At 42.4% G+C, this 14,397-nt stretch overlaps 1 protein-coding gene across 4 annotated transcripts in view; it reads right to left on the bottom strand.

The window, feature by feature from the left end:
* Positions 1–7,538: 7,538 nt before the first annotated feature.
* Positions 7,539–14,397, bottom strand: part of GPC3 (glypican 3) — an 883,509-nt gene continuing 876,650 nt past the window's right edge. For 2 of the 4 annotated variants that reach the window (XM_029606666.1, XM_029606665.1), the window contains one exon: positions 7,540–8,133. In XM_029606666.1, coding sequence (XP_029462526.1) covers positions 7,949–8,133 — 185 coding nt within the window. In that variant the 3' untranslated portion in view covers positions 7,540–7,948. Of the gene's footprint in view, positions 8,134–14,397 lie in introns of all 4 variants that reach the window. The other 2 variants (XM_029606668.1, XM_029606667.1) reach the window with 2 other exon arrangements.

The raw sequence follows: 14,397 nt of genomic DNA, 5'->3' as shown, positions 1-14,397 counted from the left end.
CCGAACCTGACAAGGGGCTGCATTGCCCCTCTCCACCATCACCAAGCTCTTCCATGGGAATTCCCTCCGATCCACCGGAGGACCCGCCTGAACCAGCAATCCCCCGGAAGACCTTTCCTACTCCAGAATTATTGAGAAGGTGGGCTCGGTTTTAAATCTGGAAACCAAAACATTACCTGATTCAAGGATGGAGGTACATGGCCTCCTGAAAATTTTTGACGTACCAGCTGAGCCTACGGCTTTACCCTCCCATTCGATCTTGGACGCCATCATGGATAAAGCCTGGGAAACACCTTTCTCTACACCCACCACATCCAGGAAGATGGAACTAAAATTCAGGATGCAGAAGTCTCTACATTAAACCTCAGTGCAGTTACCGCATGCTTCGGTAGTGGTGGAATCCGCTATGAAGAAGGCCAGGAAAAGCAGACTCTACTCCAATGCCCCACTACCTGGACGATTTCGGCAAGAAGGTGTTCTAAGGTTCTAATCTTAACGCTAAGGTACAGCAACACCAGTTCTATATCACTCAGTATCTATATGAGTGCCTCCAGCAACCGAAGTCAGATGAGGGTCAGCCTATGGGATCCAATCATCGTAGAAGGCCTAAGACAACTTCTGTGCACCGTGTATGAGGGGTTTCAACTGTCGGCCCAAACTTCCCCGTCTCTATAGCAGCCTGCCAAGTAGCCTGGCTGAAGGTAAGTGCGATCCGCGAAGATGTCCATGACAAGCTCGCAGATCTGTCCTGCAAAGGCGATAACTTGTTCAGTGACAAGCTTCATGAGACGGTCTCCCAGCTCAAGGAGGAAAGTGTAGCGGTGTCAACGTTCACGTTAGCTCCAGACCAAACAACTCCGAGGCACTACTATCCCGCCGTCAGGAAACCCCTTTATCCCTGGCACTGATCATACATACTGTATCGGCCTCCCTCTTACCCTATACAGAGGGCTCAACATCAACTGTTGCAACCACGGGGCCAGGGCCAATCCCAGCACACCCTCAAACCAACTCTGGCTACTGCCATCAAAACCCAATCTGCTTTTTGATTCTACCATGGCCACAGCTACAGGAAGCAGTAGGCGGATGCTTTGCTTCATTTGTGCCAATATGGGGACAAATTACATCCAACCATTGGGTTCTGAATATCATCCTAAATGGATACCACCTAAACTTCAGAAGACCACCATCCTTACCACACCTCGTCCCCCCTCTCACAGGGGGGTGGTGGTTTGATGTTCTTCCCCTCTTGCAAGAAGTGAAATCCCTCCTGCAACAAAGAGCGATACAGTTGGTGCCCCATTCTGACCAATCTCAAGCATTCTACTCCCAATACTTCCTCATTACCCAAGAAAAGCAGAGGGCTATGGCCTATACTGGACCTCAGAAAACTCAACAAATTATTTGTATGGAAGAAGTTCAAGATGACTTCTCTCAAGAGCATTTCTCCCCTGCAACCCAATGACTAGATGTGCTCTTCAGACCTCAAGAATGCTTATGCTCATATCCCAATGCACCCCTCATCCTGGCGATACCTGTGCTTCCAGATTTGCAATCAACATTATCAATATCGAGTTCTACCTTTCATCCTATCACCTGTGCCCTGGGTATTCAACAAATGTCTAGCAGTAGATGTGGCCCACTTCCAAAGCGAGGGCATATAACTCTTTCCCTACCTCAATGATTGGTTGCTAGTAGCCCCGAGCTGGGAACTGATTTGCACTCATTGTTTGGGTTCTGTCTTGCTTGAAAAGTTTAGGGTTCCTAGTGTACTATGAGAAGTCTTACCTCGACCCTTCTCAGACACTGCAATTTATAGATGCACTCATCAACACACACCTCTGCAAAGCCTTTTTTCCGGGAGACAGGATCTCTACCTTTCAAACCCTGGCCAATACTCTGAGATGTCTAGCGCAACCAACAGCGCAACAAATCCTAACATTGTTGGGGCATATGGTGGCAGCAACATATGTAATCCCACATGCACTATGTAATCCCACATGCACATCTGCACATGCATCGTCGCCAATGGGGTTTGAAGTCCCAATGGTCTCAGCGTTTCACCCAATATCGCGCAGGGTAACTCTCACAAGTTTGATGAGAGGGATGTGGACTGGTGGCTGCAGACGGGAGCCTTGCAATCCTGTGCGCCCTTTTGGCACCCACCTCACCAGATCATTCTAACTATGGATGCCTCTACAACAGGATGGGGGGCTCACAAACTGCACATAAAGACCCAAGGTCAATGGTCACCCACAGAGAAAAAGTTTCAAATCTACCTCTTAGAGCTGCGAGCCATTTGTTACGCTATCTGCTGTGGAGGCAAAAACTCATAATAAAAACAATTTTAAATATAGTCGAAGCAAGAAACCTGTGAGGAAGTCAGTTGGACAGTTAGATGACTGAGAGGTTAAAGGGGCTCTTAGGGAAGATAAGGCCATTACAGAAAGACTAAATTAATTCTTTACTTCTGTGTTTACTAATGAGGATGTTGGGGAGATACTGGTTTCAGAGATGGTTTTCAAGGGTGATGATTCAAATGAACTGAACCAAATCACTGTGAACCTGGAAGATGTAGTAGGCCAGATTGACAAGCTAAAGAGTAGCAAATCACCTGGACTGGATGGTATGCCCCCCCCCCCCCCGCCCCCGGTTCTGAAGCAACTAAAAAAGGAAATTTCAGATCTATTAGTTAAAATCTGTAACCTATCATTAAAAACATCCATTGTACCTGAAGACTGGAGGGTGGTCAATGTAACTCCAATATTTAAAAAGGGCTCCAGGGGCGATTCAGGAAACTATAGACCAGTGAGCCTGACTTCAGTGCCTGGAAAAATATTGGAAACTATTCTAAAGATCAAAATCACAGAGCATATGGAAAGACATGATTTAATAGAACACAATCAGCATGGATTTACCCATGGTAAGTCTTGCCTCACAAATCTGCTTCATTTTTTTGAAGGGGTTAATAAATACGTGAATAAAGGTGAGCCAGTGTATAGTGTATTTGGATTTTCAGAAGGTGTTTGACAAAGTCCCTCATGAGAGGCTTCTAAGAAAACTAAAAAATCATGGGATAGGAGGCGATGTCCTTTTGTGGATTATAAACTGGTTGAAAGACAGGAAACAGGGAGTAGGATTATACGGTCAAATTTCTCAGTGGAAAAGATTACACTGTGGAGTGTTTTTCAATATACTTATAAATAATCTGGAAAGGAATACGACGAGTAAGGTAATCCGATTTGCAGATGATACAAAATTATTCAGAGTAGTTAAATCACAAGCAGATTGTGACAAATTGCAGGATGACATTGCGAGACTAGAAGATTGGGCATCCAAATGGCAGATGAAATTTAATGTGGACAAGTGCAAGGTGATGTATATAAGAAAAAATAATTCATGCTGTAGTTACACGATGTTAGGTTCCATTTTAGGAGCTACCACCCAGGAAAAAGATCTAGGCATCACAGTGAATAATACAGTGAAGTCGTCAGCTCAGTGTGCTGCAGCAGTCAAAAAAGCAAGCAGAATGTTAGGAATTATTAGCAAGGGAATGGTGAATAAAACGGAAAATGTCATAATGCCTCTGTTTCGTTCCATGGTGAGACCACACCTTGAGTACTGTGACAATTTTGGTAACTGCATCTCAAAAAAGATAGAGTTGCAATAGAGAAGGTACAGATAAGGGTGACCAAAATGATAAAGGAGAATGGAACAGCTCCCCTATGAGGAAAGACTAAAGAGGTTAGGACTTTTCAGCTTGGAGAAGAGACGGCTGAGGAGGGATATGATAGAGGTGTTTAAAATCACGAGAGGTCTAGAATGGGTAAATGTGAATCGGTTACTCTTTCGGATAATCGGACTAAGGGGCACTCCATGAATTTAGCAAGTAGCACATTTATGCTCTGGAATTTGTTGCCAGAGGATATGATTAATGCAGTTAGTATAGCTGAATTTAAAAAAGGTTTGGATAAGTTCATGGAGGAGAAGTCCATTTACTGCTATTGATCAAGTTGTCTTAGGGGTAGATTTTCAAAAACCGCGAATAGGCGTACTTTTGTTGGCGCTCCAGGCGCCAACAAAAGTACGCTGGATTTCAGTAGATAGGCGCGTAGCCGCGTGTATCCGCTGAAATCCGGGATCGGCGCGCGCAAGGCTATCGATTTCGTATAGCCGGCGCGCGCCGAGCCGCGCAGCCTACCCCCGTTCCCTCCGAGGCAGCTCCGAAATCGGAGCGGCCTCGGAGGGAACTTTCTTTTGCCCTCCCCTCACCTTCCCCTACCTAACCCACCCGCCCGGCCCTGTCTAAACCCCCCCCCCTTACCTTTGTTGGGGGATTTACGCTTCCCGGAGGGAGAAGTAAATACCTGCACGCCAGCGGGCCGCTAGCGCGCCGGGACGCGATCTGGGGGCGGGTCCGGAGGGCGCGGCCATGCCCCCGGGCCGCCCCGGGCTGTAGCCACGCCCCCGTACCCGCCCCGGAACGCTCCCGACACGCCCCGAAAACGCCGCGCGGTTCGGGCCCCCTCCGAAAACCCCGGGACTTACGCGAGTCCCGGGGCTCTGCGTGCGCCGGTAGGCCTATGTAAAATAGGCTTACCAGCGCGCAGGGCCCTGCTCGCCTAAATCCGGGCAATAAGCAAGCTACACCCATGCTTATTTGTTTTACCCAGACTATGTTATACAGCCCTTATTGGTTGTTTTTCTTCTCCCCTGCCGTTGAAGCAGGGAGCTATGCTGGATATGCGTGAAGTATCAGTTTTTCTTCTCTCCTGCCGTTGAAGCAGAGAGCTATGCTGGATATGCGTGAAGTATCAGTTTTTCTCCCAAGCCGTTGAAGCAGAGAGCCATGCTGGATCTGCATCGAAAGTGAAGTATCAGGCACATTTGGTTTGGGGTAGTAACCGCCGTAACAAGCCAGCTACTCCCCGCTTTGTGAGTGCGAATCCTTTTTTCTTCTCCCCTGCCGTTGAAGCTATGCTGGATATGCGTGAAGCATCAGTTTTTCTTTTCCCCTGCTGTTAAAGCAGAGAGCTATGCTGGATATGCGTGAAGTATCAGTTTTTTTTCTCCCCTGCCGTTGAAGCAGAGAGCTATGCTGGATATGCGTGAAGTATCAGTTTTTCTTCTCTCCTGCCGTTGAAGCAGAGAGCTATGCTGGATATGCGTGAAGTATCAGTTTTTCTCCCAAGCCGTTGAAGCAGAGAGCCATGCTGGATATGCATCGAAAGTGAAGTATCAGGCACATTTTGTTTGGGGTAGTAACCGCCGTAACAAGCCAGCTACTCCCCGCTTTGTGAATGCGAACCCTTTTTTCTTCTCCCCTGCCGTTGAAGCAGAGAACTATGCTGTATATGCATTGAAAGTGAAGTATCAGGCTTATTTGGTTTGGGGTAGTAACAGCCGTAACAAGCCAGCTACTCCCCTCTTTGTGAGTGCAAATCCTTTTTTCCACATTTCCTCTTGCTGTTGAAGCTTAGAGCGATGTTGGAGTCACAGTAAGCATGTGTATGTTTATTGAATAAGGGTATTGTCTCCAGGCAGTAGCCATCAATTATGGCGAGTCACCCACTCTTCATTGGCGGCCTCTTGACTTTATGGATCCACAGTGTTTATCCCACGCCCCTTTGAAGTCCTTCACAGTTCTGGTCTTCACCACTTCCTCCGGAAGGGCATTCCAGGCATCCACCACCCTCTCCATGAAGAAATACTTCCTGACATTGGTTCTGAATCTTCCTCCCTGGAGCTTCAAATCGTGACCCCTGGTTCTGCTGATTTTTTTCCTACGGAAAAGGTTTGTTGTTGTCTTTGGATCATTATGGAACCATTTCCTTTTCAGCAAATGTCCAATATTATTAAATAGTTGGGTATTATGTTAAAAAATATACTAAACTATACACTTCAATATAGTGATAACAGGGTTGTAAATTTGGTAAGGAATATACTTCTCTATTGCTTCCTTATTTAATTTTGGGCAGACAATTCGATCAAGATAGTCCCCTGCCCCCAAATTAAATATGTTGTTGTTGGTCTTCCCTAAGTTGTTTAATAAAGACATTGATTGGTCTCTGTCTAATTTTCTTTGGAAATGTAAACCTCCTTATACCGTCCATAAGAAACTTAGATGTTAAGCTTCCAATCTTGTGTAACTATCATCAAGTCTTTCTATTGAGGAATGGGGCCTGGCAGGTCTTGTAGTAGGAGAATCGCCCTGTCCCAGGATGGCTTTTACTAGAGCAGGACTTAAACTTTTGTGTGTATGATTTTTACCGATTATGGTCATTCAGACTATTCACATGCCCTTTCAAGTGCTGGAGAAGTTAGCTAACATCTAGCTTTATTTCAAAATTAATAAGATAATATTTTGTTAGAGTAAATGGAATGCTCAGAGTGTTGCTCAGATGTCCTCAGGGCCTGTTTGTGGATGGGAGTGATGGGAACACTTCACCTTTCTCCAAATTTTTACAGCTGAAACACTGTATTTACACATAGTGCCCACTGGGGTCATTCTCATCAGAAATCCCTGGAAGTTTGAATTTATATGTAGTCTTATCAGCTGAAGATTGTCTGACATCTATGTGTTCTGTTTCATAGAATTTTGTGCTCATGTATAATTGCTAGTTGTACTGGAGTAGAGAGTGTGGGTGAAGGAAGCCAAGGTCTCTATGACCGAAGGTCAATAGAAAATTATCTATTTGGTCATTAGCTGTGGCCCCTGTGCTTCCATCTTGCAACTCCTAGAGCTGTGTGGACACAATGTTAAAGGGAACCCTTCTAATTTATGCTGGCACTATAAACGTGATATTGGATATTTAGAGCATTATGGTCTATCCTTGCCTGGTTATTTAGAATTTTTGGAACTTATTATGGAATATAATTTAGGTTATTCTTCCCCTTCCGGCTATGTCTCCCCAGCACTCCATTCTGCACTAGTAACGGTCAGTTATGCTAGCTGAATTAAAAAAAAGAAACAAACAAAACTTGTGCATGGCCTACTCTCTCTAGCCCTGAAAATAATTTATAGTAATTTCACATACAACTATGAGGCAACATTTTTTTTTGTAAGAAAATTGTGTAAAGTCTTTTCATTTAAGTTCTAAGTTGGTGAAAGGAATGAACAACATTTGATGCACTGCAGGTAATTCTTGTTACATTGGTGTTAAATCTATGCATACTTTCTGCACACAGACTTTACAACAATTTCTAAAGGGCAAGTGCATGTGTACTTTTTCTATGAAAATTATCCCCCCCCAAAACTACCTGGGGAAGCCTTGCACCATGGAAGACCATGCCAGGGCTACAAAGCAGGCCATAGCAGAAACCTGACATTGGAAAACCTTACAATTTTGGTGGTAGGAAGTGAACAGATGAAGAATAAGGGATTTTACAGATTCTCTAATGGTATGCATTTTATCTATGGGCTGGAATTTGAAAAGGTTACGCTAAGGTTAACTTTGATATGATTCAATCATTTCTGAGTACCATGAATGTTTCATTTACTTTTTCCACAGGAAATGCAAACAATTTTTATACAGAAAACAAAGTTTAATCAAAGTTTAACTCCATAAAAATAAGATGTAAAAAAATTATAGAATTATGACAAGTATATTGTACCCTTTTTATATACAGTTCTCTTTTTCTACATGCAAAGACAGCAATAAATTAAATGTATCTCTCAAGATAAACATACATATCTGAATCATAACATACATATGAAAATAAGTTATCACCACATTGATAATTTTTTTTTTTTGTAAATGCACAATATTCACTAACATCAATGTTGTCACTAACATTTTCCTCAAGCATACCAATGTATTTTGCAAAACATAAGTTGCCTGTCATCTTTGGATACAATGTTTTCCTTTCAAAATAACTTATTCTCACACAGAAAAAAAAAAAAGGAAGAAAAGTTGCTATATTGGAAAGTCCACAATGGCTACATAAGTCAATGGGTAAAATTAAGAAAGACTGCCATTAAAATAGATATACACATGGTAAAATTAACTGCTGCATGATGTTTCATGGTGTTTCCTGATCCTAGGCTGTTAATGGCCATGCCATCTTTACTTTGTTGATTCAGATGTTGTTTATTAAAAGGGACATCATCCATATCCAGATCATAGGCCAGTTCTGAAAAAAAATAAATAAAAGATAAACAGATTTACTAGGTTTTGCCTGCTGTAGCAATAATGCCAAAATAAAATCTAAGTACTAACAGAAGCCAAAGTATCTGTTGATAAGCATGATCAATATAGATAGATGTTCCATAATTTTCCTAAAGGATTTTAAGTGAAAACCAGGGTATATTATAAGAACAATGAATCTGAAAGAACAGTACCTTTGTTTTGTAGTTCTGCAATGAAATGCTTAAGTTTACCTGCCGCACATATCATTGCAATGTTATTCGTGAATCTGGAGAACCGGTTTTCTAAGAGCTACATTTATCAAAGGGAAGCATGGATATATCCTTCCCCAACTCAGTTAGTGCTAAAGCTAATTTCCTAAAACCATTTGGGTTGTGGACAAACATGTGGGGCTTGATTTACCCACATTCAGGACTTGGAAATATTTCCAACTTCAGTGAATAATCACATCCAGTTACTTGAACACAACTCAAGAGGCCCCCCATATCTTGGAAAAGTCACATAAACCACTCTTCTGATGGCATGATGCCAACCTCAAATTCCTGTGTGAGAGCTGTCAGAGGCAAATAAAAAAGCAAGTCTGCATTTTGGTGACTATGAGGTAGATCTTAAATAAGTATGCGCACGTGTACTTTTGTTCGCTCAACCAGCGCGAACAAAAGTACGCCGGATTTTATAAGATACGCGCGTAGCTGCGCGTATCTTATAAAATCCGGGGTCGGCGTGCGCAAGGCTGCGCAAAATTGGCAGCCTGCACGCGCCAAGCCGCGCAGCCTGCCTCCGTTCCCTCCGAGGCCATTCAGAAATCGGAGCGGCCTCGGAGGGAACTTTCCTTCCACGTCCCCCCACCTTCTCCTCCCTTTCCCTATCTACCCCACCCCCCAGCCCTACCTAAATCTCCCCCCTACCTTTTGTTGTGCAAGTTATACCTGCTTGAAGCATAGGTGGAGAGAACATTGCCCAAATCTCATCTTGGAGTGAGTTTCCTCACTCCGAAGGCCATCAAATCTTCACAAGAGACCACTGTTCTGTTCGTACGTCTCATGTTGAATGTGAAAGTGGCCCCCAACCCCCTACACTAATACCTAATCCCCACCTCGAGTTACTAGGTGGGCCTCTCATAGGGATACAAATACCTGTCTAGGGAAGCAACACTATAGCAAGTCTCTCTCTCTCTCTCTCTCTCTCTCTCTCTCTCTCTCTCTCTCTCTCTCTCTCTCTCTCTCTCTCTCTCTCTCTCACAGGCTGTCCAGAAACACCATGATATATACTTGCAATGTAGCCCAAATTGGGTTAAGAGCATGTTGCATAGCTGTTATTGCAATACAAATGCTTATTAGCATAAGGTAACACCCCTTTTTGGTATTGCATGCGATATTGGAAAATGAGGCCCTATGCCTGTTACCATTTTGTTTGCCCTTCTCTGTATTTTCTTCAGTACAATTATATCTTTTTTGAGATGTGGGGACCAGAATTGTCCACAGTATTCAAGATGCAGAATCACCATGGAGCAATACAGAGGTATTATGACATCCACCATTTTATTTGCCAGTCCCTTCCTAATAATTCCTATTTGCTTTTCTTGACCACCACAGCACACTGACCTGACAATTTCAATGTATTATCCACTATGACACCTAGATCTCTTTCCTGGGTGGTAACTCCTAAGATGGAACCTAACATCTTGCAACTATAGCACGGGTTATTTTTCCCTATATGCATCACCTTGAACTTGTCTACATTAAATTTCATCTGCCATTTGGAAGCCCAATCTTCCAGTTTCAACATCCTCCTGTAATTTATTACAATCCGCTTGTGATTTAACTACTCTGAATAATTTTGATTCATTTGCAAATTTGATCACCTCATTCATACCCCTTTCCAGATCATATATAATTATATTAAAAAGCACCAGTCCAAATACAGATCCCCGAGGCACTTCACTGTTAACCTTTTTCCACTGTGAAAACAGACCATTTAATCCTACTCTCTGTTTCTTGTCTTTTAACCAGTTTGCAGTCAACAAAAGGACATTGCCTCCTATCCCATGACATTTTAGTTTTCTTAGACACCTCTCATGCGGGACTTTGTCGAGCACCTTCTGAAAATCCAAATACATCATATCTACTGTTTTCACCTTTGTCCATGTTTATTCATCACTTCAAAAAAATGTAGGAGATTTGTGAGGCAAACCTTCCCTTGAGTAAATCCATGCTAGTTGTGTTCCATCAAACCATGTCTATCTAAATGTTTTGTGATTTTATGCTTTATAACAGTTTCCATGATTTTTCTCGGCATTGAAGTCAAGCTCACCAGTCTATATTTTCCTGGATCACCCCTGGAGCCCTTTTTAAATATCGGGGTTACATTGCCCATGTTCCAGTCTTCAGGTACAACAGATGATTTTAATGATAAGTTACAAATTAATAATAATAGGTCCGAAATTTCATTTTTGAGTCCTTTCAGAACCCTGGAGTATATACCATCCAGTTCAAGTGATTTAATACTCTTCAGTTTGTCAATCTGGCCTACTACATCTTCCAGGTCACCTTTATTAGGTTCAGGTCATCTGAATCATCACCATTGGAAATAGTTTCTGGCACAGATATCTCCCCAATATCCTCTTCAGTAAACACCAAAGCAAAAAATTAATTTAGTCTTTTTGCGATGGCCTTATCTTCCCTAAGTGCACCTTTAACCCCTTGGTCATCAAACGGTCCAACCGACTTCCTCAAGGCTTTCTGCTTTGAATATATTTTTAAAAGTTTTTATTATGAATTTTTGCCTCTATGGCCAACTTCTTTTCAAATTCTCTCTTAGCTTGTTTTTATCAATGTCTTATATTTAACTTGCCAATGCTTATGCTTTATCCTGTTTTCTTTTGATGGATCTTTTGACTAAAATAGCCTCTTTTCACCTCATCTTTTAACCATGCAGGCAATCGTTTGGCCTTCCTTCCATCTTTCTTAATGCATGGAATATACCTGGAATGCGCTTCTAAGATGGTATTTTTTTTTAACAATGTACATGCCTGTTGCACACTTTTAAACTTTGTAGCTGTACCTTTTAGGGTTTTTTTTTTTAACTATTTTTCTCATTTTATCAATGTTTTCCTTTTGAAAGATTAGTGCTAGAGCCATGGATCTACTTACTCTCCCCCTTCCAGTCATTAATTCAAATTTGATCATATTATGATCATTATTGCCAAGCGGCCCCCACCACCGTTACCTCTTTCACCAAATTCTGTGCTCTGCTGAGAATTAGATCTAAAATTTCTCTCTCTCTTTTATCAGTTCTGAACCAATTGCTCTATAAAACTGTCATTTATTCCATCCAGGAACTTTATTTCTCTAGCATGTCCTGATGTTATACTTACCCAGTCAATACTGGGGTAATTGAAATCTCCCATTATTACTGCACTACAGATTTGGTTAGCTTCCCTAATTTTTCTTAGCATTTCACTGTCTCATTATTTTGGCCAGATGAACAGTAGTATACTCTTATCACTATACTCTTCCCCAACACACAAGGAATTTCTACCCATAAAGATTTGACTGTGCATTTAGTCTCTTGCAGGATCTTTATTCTGTTGGACTCTATGCCATCCCAGCCATAAAACACTACCCTGCCACCAAGTTACTTCTCTCTATCATTGCAATATAATTTGTACCCTCGTATAACACTATGCCATTGATTATCCTCTTTCCACGTCTCTGAGATACCAGTTACGTCTATGTCATCATTCACTGCTATATACTCTAACTCCCCCATCTTATTTCTTAGACTTCTGGCATTAGCAAACAAATATTTCAAAGTGTGTTTTTTGTTTGTAATAGTCTGTTTTTCAGTTGACAGGGATAAATTAGAATCTTTTAGTTCAGGTGATTCTTTACCTATACGCACATGGACTACTTTTCTTATTATTGGAACCTCTCTGTTGGGATGCTCTAACTCTAATACTTCATTAGTATCCTTCGAAGATACCTCCCTCCAAACCATGCAATGCTGAGTGACTGTTGGCTTTCCCCTTTGATTTAGTTTAAAAAATGCTCTATCTTCTTTTTAAAGGTTAGCCAGCAGCCTGGTTTCACCCTGGTTAAGGTGGAGCCCATCCCTTCGGAAGAGACTCCCTCTTCCCCAAAAGGTTCCCCAGTTCCTTACAAAACTGAATCCCTCTTCCTTGCACCATCGTCTCATCCACGCATTGAGTCTCCGGAACTCTGCCTGCCTCTGGGGACCTGCGCCTGGAACAGGGAGCATTTCAGATTGCTACCCTGCAGGTTCTGGATTTGACCTTTCTACCTAAGAGCCTAAATTTGGCTTCCAGAACCTCCCTCCCACATTTTCCTATGTAGTTGGTACCCACATGTACCATGACAGATGGCTCCTCGCCAGCACGGTCTAAAATCCTATCTAGGTGATGAGTAAAGTCTACCACCTTCGCACCAGGTAGGCATGTTACCAGGCGATCCTCATGCCCATCAGCCACCTAGCTGTCTACATTCCTAATAAAAGAATCACCAACTATGACAGCCAACCTAATCCTTCCCTTCTAGGCAGTAGCCCTGGGAGACACATTGTCAGTGCGAGAGGACAATGCATCACCTGGAGAGCAGATCCTTGCTACAGGATCATTTCCTGCTGCACCACATTGATGTTATCTGAACAAGAGACCTTTCTCCTTCAAGGCAGCACCAGGGCTGCCAGACTGTAGTTGGGACTTGGCTACTATGTCCCTGAAGGTCTCATCTATATACTTCTCTGTCTGCCTCAGCTCCTCCAGGTCTGCTACTCTAGCCTCCAGAGATTGGACTCGTTCTCTGAGAGACAGGAGCTCTTTGCACCGGTTGCACACATACAACCTCTCACCAGTGGGTAAAAAATCATACAAGTGACACTCAATGCAAAAGACTAGAAGGCCTCCCCTCTTGCTACTGGACTGCTGCCTTCATCTTAATTTTGTGCAATTTCTAGTTAAGTTTAGGATGCTGTGGGAGTAGAATGTGTACATAGGGTCCATGAAATTTATTAGTGTATTCACTATTTAACTGGTAGTGACCTACAAGGGGATGATTAAACTCTTGATAAGGCCTGGGGCAATCCTGAGTTTAATTTAAAAGGCTGATTAAATGTATTTTATTTTATAGTTTTTAATGTGAAAGTGTTACTTGCCTATAAATCAAAGGCTGAGTTAGGGGTGGGAGGGAGGGAAAGACAAACACACAAACTCCTGGTTTTTGCCTGCCTTCTGACTAGCTGTTTAATACAAAACACACAAACTCCTGGTTTTTGCCAGAAGCATAAGAGAGGCAGGATGAGGCAAATGACTGGAGGGACCTGAGAAGAAAGGATAATGATGACGCTGATCTGATCCTTCTTTTTTTCAAAAGTCTCTTATGACAACAAAAATATTTTCAAAAACACTGGTAACAGTCAAATGTGCTGATTGTATCGCAGGATCCCCAGCATACTTTGAGAAACATTGTACAGAGCTTTTGGCTATAAACAGAAAAATAATGCATCAGAAAATTACAGGGATGACAGGAGGTATTTTGTATACATGGGAAGCTCAAAATTATACCCTTTGCTTTCACTCAACTGGTTATTATCAAATAGGAAATGCCCAACCAAGAGTTTACTACTATATGCTACCAATTAAAACAAACATTTTTAAGTATGATTTTTCCACAAAAATAGGATGCTGCTAGGTAATCCTAATACATCAACTAATTCCTGTCTCAACATTCTAGGATATTTATTAATATATATCACAGATTTCTGTAGCAGCACTATACCATTGCAGCTTTGTCTCTCACTGGCCCCAAGAGCCATCAGATGCCACTGAGAAAGTTTGGGTGGTCTTAACATGCCTATGGTGCTTTCATCCATCCTGTTATTTAGAACTGCCCCTCCCCCATTTATATCTTTTCTGCTGCATTATTACTTATTCTTAAAACCAAAAGCTGGTTTTTCCAGGGCATACCATCCATGCAGCTTCAAGTGAGATATGATGGAGTAGTCTGCTGGAGGTGTGATCCCCAAAAAAGGACAGATGGTAGACAGAAAGGACAAGACAGGCAGCTTCTAATTGGAAAAGGAGCAGGGTATCTTTTGCCAGTTATGGCCATCTTCTCCTAGAGTTGAGCCTTCAGGAGCTGGTGGCTGGACAACAGGAGCACGAAACGCAAAGAAGGACCCAAACACGGAGAAATGAAGGTGCCCACAGAAACAGTATAGGACCACTGCAGGA

Source organism: Rhinatrema bivittatum, chromosome 6 (genome assembly GCF_901001135.1).
Source record: "Rhinatrema bivittatum chromosome 6, aRhiBiv1.1, whole genome shotgun sequence".
In the NCBI taxonomy this organism is placed as follows: Eukaryota; Metazoa; Chordata; class Amphibia; order Gymnophiona; family Rhinatrematidae; genus Rhinatrema; species Rhinatrema bivittatum.
This window is presented reverse-complemented; position numbering and strand designations above follow the sequence as displayed.